General features: G+C 38.5%; 1 protein-coding gene across 1 annotated transcript in view; it reads right to left on the bottom strand.

Moving 5' to 3' along the window:
- Nucleotides 1-229: 229 nt before the first annotated feature.
- The window catches only part of LOC124035425 (mucin-2-like), a 30,729-nt gene continuing 24,958 nt past the window's right edge, over nucleotides 230-6,000 (bottom strand). The window contains exons 35-49 of the mRNA XM_046348872.1: nucleotides 5,803-5,986; nucleotides 5,523-5,715; nucleotides 5,149-5,327; nucleotides 4,986-5,055; nucleotides 4,767-4,897; nucleotides 4,390-4,424; nucleotides 3,017-3,185; nucleotides 2,769-2,867; nucleotides 2,613-2,653; nucleotides 2,215-2,337; nucleotides 1,877-1,975; nucleotides 1,523-1,651; nucleotides 1,178-1,217; nucleotides 905-1,028; nucleotides 230-615 (exon numbers count right to left, since the gene is read on the bottom strand). Of these exons, the coding sequence (XP_046204828.1) occupies nucleotides 411-615; nucleotides 905-1,028; nucleotides 1,178-1,217; nucleotides 1,523-1,651; nucleotides 1,877-1,975; nucleotides 2,215-2,337; nucleotides 2,613-2,653; nucleotides 2,769-2,867; nucleotides 3,017-3,185; nucleotides 4,390-4,424; nucleotides 4,767-4,897; nucleotides 4,986-5,055; nucleotides 5,149-5,327; nucleotides 5,523-5,715; nucleotides 5,803-5,986 (1,821 nt within the window). The 3' untranslated portion in view covers nucleotides 230-410. The remainder of the gene's footprint in view (nucleotides 616-904; nucleotides 1,029-1,177; nucleotides 1,218-1,522; nucleotides 1,652-1,876; nucleotides 1,976-2,214; nucleotides 2,338-2,612; nucleotides 2,654-2,768; nucleotides 2,868-3,016; nucleotides 3,186-4,389; nucleotides 4,425-4,766; nucleotides 4,898-4,985; nucleotides 5,056-5,148; nucleotides 5,328-5,522; nucleotides 5,716-5,802; nucleotides 5,987-6,000) is intronic.

Here is a 6,000-nt window from a genome sequence, read left to right as displayed (position 1 = left end):
TAATTCCCTTTGTTTTATATAATCACACAAGCCCCATGTAATTCCCTTTGTTTTATATAATCACACAAGCCCCATGTAATTCCCTTTGTTTTATATAATCACACAAGCCCCATGTCTTTGAATTGTGGTTGTTTATCTGGATGAGGATAAGCCATTGTTGAACTGGGTGTCTGAAATCAAATATTTCTTAATAGAGTTTCAAAAGGAATGAAAACAAGAACGATGTATATATGCACAGCCTATTGCCAACTTTATTTAATTGTTTTGAATGGCTAAAATAAAATAAAAAATGAATAAGAAGCTGAAATGACTTCTCCTATGTTTAGCAGATTACTTTGCAGGAACATGAACAAGTTGAACATAAATAGAGAACTAATCTAAGCAGTAAAGGGATGGTAGTGGAGAGTCATTCATCTTCTGCGTCGTGACCTTGTGACCTGGGTCTCCTCCGGGGTCACGCACTCTGTCCTCTGGCAGCCACATTTATTGATGTGAATGTAGGAGTGGTTGAACTTTGAACCGTCTGGGCAGATCATCTCCACTTCCTTCTTGGTGGTGGATTCTTCCCGACAGCAGGTACAAGAGCGCTCCATCATGTTGGCCTCAAGAGAATACCTGAAAACAGAAAGGAGAGACGATGTCATTATGTGGGAGCAATGATGGTCGCAGTTGTAATTATATAACATTGGCTGCGTTTACACAGGCTACCTAATTCTGATCTTTTGACCAATCAGATGAGCTCTTTTGCCAATAATTGGGAAAAATATCAGAATTGGGCTGCCTTTGTAAACACAGCCATTGTAACATAACATAATACTGAAAATATAATTTGTAGATTGCATTTATTGGGAGGAATAATGTGTTAGTGTTCCTGAAATATTTCAGGAATGATCAAAATACTCACATGGCGTAGGTGACACAGGATCCACTGCATGTTGTCACTTCCACCTTGTTTGCAGACTTGCAGCCATTGCTGTCCAGGTACACTTTGCTCTTTGTCACATTGCATGGCTTAGTTATTGGAATACCTGCACATAAAGTGACATTTTCAAATGAATTAACGTTAATCATCCTGAGGACCATGGCAATAGCTAAAACACTTTCCCCAATGCCTGATAAAGGGCAAGAATGATTTACAAATGTATATCAAAAAGGATAGTGTTAAAAAGACACTCACAGACATGGCAGCAACCATCTGGAGCAATGACTTCAGTTCCCTTAAAAACAAGAAAATGGAAGAAAAAACAAGAACATTTTTAAGTCACTGACGTAGCGTTTACCAAACTGTCTCCACATGTTTTTCAGTGCAGTGTTCTTGTATTGTTCACTTAAAGCAACAGGTGTCAATAACCTCACATAAATACACAGTAGACATACTATATTAAGCAACAGGCCTTGGTCTGAGTGACTGGGCATGTTTAAACTTTATTTCACAAATATGATTTTGCACATTGTCCAGTTGTTTTTAAATGGGCCAGTTATCTGGACCCAGATCATTTGCCAGATGGTTATTGTAACTCACGGGTACGCAGTCTTCTGGGTGGAAGACAGGGCACACAGTCTTAGCCTCGATTGGGATGAATTGCTCCTGAATCTTTACGCACTCATACTTGAGACACTTGTCTCCCGATGGTATCCAGACGGAACCAGGCTGTAGAGGTGCGAATATGAAAGATATCAACAGGAGATTCTTCAAATTTTCTTCAAATTGCTAAGATAGATATTTTACATAAAACTTTATTGCTACTGTAAAATTACATGTTGATGTTTTTAAATAATCATGTGAAATAGGACTGATATGTTTTACGTATTGTAAAAAAAAAAAAACATTTGAGAATCTGTGAGAGATAAATAATGCGTCTTGATGCTATTTTACCTGAATAGTGTGTGTTGTGTTATCTGGCAGCATAACCACACAGCTTGTCTGTACACACTTCCCACAACACTGCCCAGGAACGGCTTGATGATCATAGCCCTGAAAGGAAGAAGACAGACCAGAGAGGAGAAAACCTTTATGATGTGCACATGATCTCTCTTGTGTGATCCTTGTAACTCACTAGTAATTACACTTATCCAGAAGTAGTCCAATAGTGGACACAGAGGAATCCGTGTTATTATAATATTCTGACATGGATAAGAACTCACGTTACACTAAGTATGTTGAATTACAGAATGAGGCCAAAGGGTGTCAATGTTTCAATGGAGATCACTTACCTGCTGGCAATGAGTGTCACATTCAGTAGGATGACACTCAATGATATGTAGATGGCTTTGGGCATCTACACTGTCACCACACACACAATTCTTACACTTGTCCCCAGGAACATTGGCACCAGGCTGGAATGAGAAAATATAAAATTTATATTGAAAGTCTATGAATTGAGACATTTTTTTTTTGTCCTATCTAATCTCATAAATGGATTGACCAAAAACATTTGTTGGCACCCTGATAGAGGCCTCTAATTGCTGAAAGGAGGAATTTGTGTAGTTTTTTTGTGTAGTTTTTTAATTTATGTATGCAAGTAAAAATAACGTTGCACTCTTTTATTAAGTTGATAATTTAGAAGTGGTGGGACTGGCCAAAATGAAAATAGCATAGAATGCATTCTCACCTGATATTCAGTGTTGTTAAACACACAGACATTCTTTGGCACTGTGGGGCAAGGAACATGGATAATCATTCAATACTGCAACTAACATGTTGGGATTTCTAGGATATGCACAAATACTGTACACGCACACTCAAACACATGCAGACGCAAACTCACCACATTGATAAGTTAGGCAGCAGACTCCCATAGTTGCCTCTGTCTCGAATCCGACTGGGCAAGTTATCTTGGAAGTAGAGCATCGTGTGACATCACACTCTGTTTGGAAAGAAAAAACGATTGTTTTAAAAACTTTGCAAATGGCCACAGTGGTTGGATATATTAGGTAATCACCGAAAATGTTAACGTTTTTACCGAGATGTTAAAAAGCCCACATATAAAGCACATTATCCAAACAAGTCACTCACCGCATTTGTCCTTTTGACAACAGTCAACGGTTTCTACGCCCTTAACTTGGCCCTCCTGATTACAGGTGAGAGGAGGCTGATGTTGGCATGCCATAGGCTGGCACTGGATTTCCAGACTGTACGGGTCACACACACACTCCTGGCAGTTGCTCACCCAGGTCTCATTAGCCTGCAATGAGGAACAATTTAAGTACACTAAGGTTTGTATGGACACTACCAGTACAAAGTTCAATCATTCAGTGTGTGGAATTAGTAATTACTGAAGCGCTTTGAGGTTTTATGAAAGCACTAAAGAATTGTAATGCATTATTATTATTATAATTATTATTATTGCATACATTACTATACATGATTGCCAAAAGTGAAATACAAACTACATTACCTTTTTTTTTTTCAATTTTCGTCTATATTACATACTCAAATCTAACTGCCTGTAGCTCAGTCACTGAAGCAAGGATATGCATATTATTGGTACCATTTGAACGGAAACACTTTGAAGTTTGTGGAAATTTTTGTCAAAAATGAAAAAGGCATGCTGTCGTGCAAGGTTAGTAGCTACAGTTTACGACATATACATGGTTTCCGGATACTCCCGTTAAGCCCAGCTCATTGGCTATCTAGCTAGCTTTGTTTGACCCCGATTGGTGCTTATTTGACAAAGATACAGTTGTTCAAGTGATGGCTGCCCGAGTCATCGGCGAGCCATGAAGGCGTCGCTCTCTGACCAAATATGGTGTTCTATAGGATATACTACACCCCTAATGATATAGTGAAGTCTTGTTACCTTCTAGGATCTCTGAATACATACGAACGTAATTTGACTCGTTGAAACAACATTTAAGGTAAGATTTTCACAGATTCTTTCTTTGCAAATTGAACGAGTGGAAATACAAAATAGATTGTGCGTGCTATATGGACCTTTTTAGGATAGGAAAATGGATTTTATTAAACAAAACGACACTTCATGTTATCTCTGGGACCCTTTGGATAGTGAATCAGAGTAAGATTTCAGAATATAAGTATACATTTTACCTTCAGAGGTGAATTTATCAAACCTATCACAGTGAAAAAATTGTTTTGTTGTTAGGAGCTCTCCTCAAACAATTGCATGGCATTTTTTTTGCAGTAATAGCTACTGTAAATTGGACAGTGCAGTTATATTAACAGGAATTTAAGCTTTCAGCCGATATAAGACACTTATATTTACCAACGTTTGTTGTTTCTCTAAAATGTGCAATTTTGACATAACGCGCTGCATGATTTACAACTGTCCCATTGATGGGACGCCGATCCTCAAGTTAATGTGTATATCAGAAATTAATAGTTTCTCTTCCCTGCTTAAACCTGTGAGTGAAATTCAAACACAATTTTACCTCTTTCCATTCTCCATTTGGCAATGGGCAAATATCTAATGAACCAAACAGAAAAAAATACATTACAAAAACTAAGTAATTGAAATACATTCCACAACTTCATTTTGATAATCCATTTTATATACCGGAAGCACTTGATGAAATCAATATCAATCAAAATAAACCAAAACCCGCACAATTGAAGTATCTGTGAAAAATGCTGTGGATATTTTTTGTTTGTTATACAAATAGCTGAACCAGCTTTCAAAAGACCACTACAGTAGCAACGAACAATTAACACTTTGTGCTTCCCAAAGTGAAGGTCAGCTACTATCACAGCACCATACAGTAAGTCACCACACCCTCATTATACAATGCTGTTATTTGACAATTCTTACCACAGCTGGGGATACAGTAGTTTGAGCTGGAACTCATAAGAGTGGTCCCAGGGGGACAATAACATCCCTCCAATTGTTTATCTCCCATGACACTGAACTCATTTTGAGTCTGGATGAATTTGAAATTGTACCTGCAGAGATATTCAAAAAATGTTTCAATAGCTGAAAGACTTTTGCCCATCATTATACCCATCCACTGAACAACAACATTATACATACCAGGCATTACAGGTTGGTTCAACTTGTGGACCGCAGGCTTTATAAACCTTGGGTTTCTCACATGTGAAGTCTGTAGCGGGGGAGATAAAAAGGTTAATAACCAATAAGCAAAATCATAGAGAGGCTATGTGACCTTTATGGTCTTGAGGAGTGACCTACTTACCACATTGTCCATTTGTATAATTTCTCCACTCAATACAGACTCCTGCTTGTGCACATGCATCAGCATAGGTCTGCAAGCTGGTGCAGCCAATGGTAACATCATCCATATAACACGCATCAAAGATACATGCCACAAGGAATGGCTCGTAGGGGATTATCTTATGGCAACTCTCAAAGACCCTAGAAAAGATGTCACGCTTCAGTTAGAGTAGATACTTAAATATGATAATTCACTTTGTTTTGTCATCAGACTTTGTCAAATGATTGCCGTGTTTTAGTATGTCAAGTTACTGATGGCACTGAGATTATTATGATTGTGAGGTTATCGATCCTACAGAAGAGCTAGGTTTACTGTAAATACTAATGGCTACTTACTTGCTTTGAATGAGATGACAAATGGGTGGATCACAGCCTGGTGGTGGTGTTGGTATCGGCTCTGGTGGTGGTGGTGTGCACTGACTGTTATTGTGGTCAGCCACATACCATTGGTGTGCCATGTCAGGACAAGATGAATCGATAGTCCCATTTGGCAAGCGGCAGTCATCTGTCCGGTTGTTGTCACATGTACCTGAATAATATTGAAAACCATTGTTAGACAATGAGACATCATGGGGTAATCATCGTAACAAAGTGACCATAAAACACCTGTACTCACCACACTGTCCCTCAGTGTTGCCACTGAACTTGTCCCAGGGCAGGTATATGCTAAACATAAGACCAGTGAAAGACACCTTGGCATTAATTGCTGGTATGACTAAAAGGGTCTCAATTCCGTTGTCTGTGATGCGGAAGTCCTTGGTCTCATATGCTGGGATGATGCGTTTCTGGTTTACATAAATCTAGGACAAAAATA

This window comes from Oncorhynchus gorbuscha, linkage group LG05, assembly GCF_021184085.1.
Source record: "Oncorhynchus gorbuscha isolate QuinsamMale2020 ecotype Even-year linkage group LG05, OgorEven_v1.0, whole genome shotgun sequence".
NCBI lineage: Eukaryota > Metazoa > Chordata > Actinopteri > Salmoniformes > Salmonidae > Oncorhynchus > Oncorhynchus gorbuscha.
This window is presented reverse-complemented; position numbering and strand designations above follow the sequence as displayed.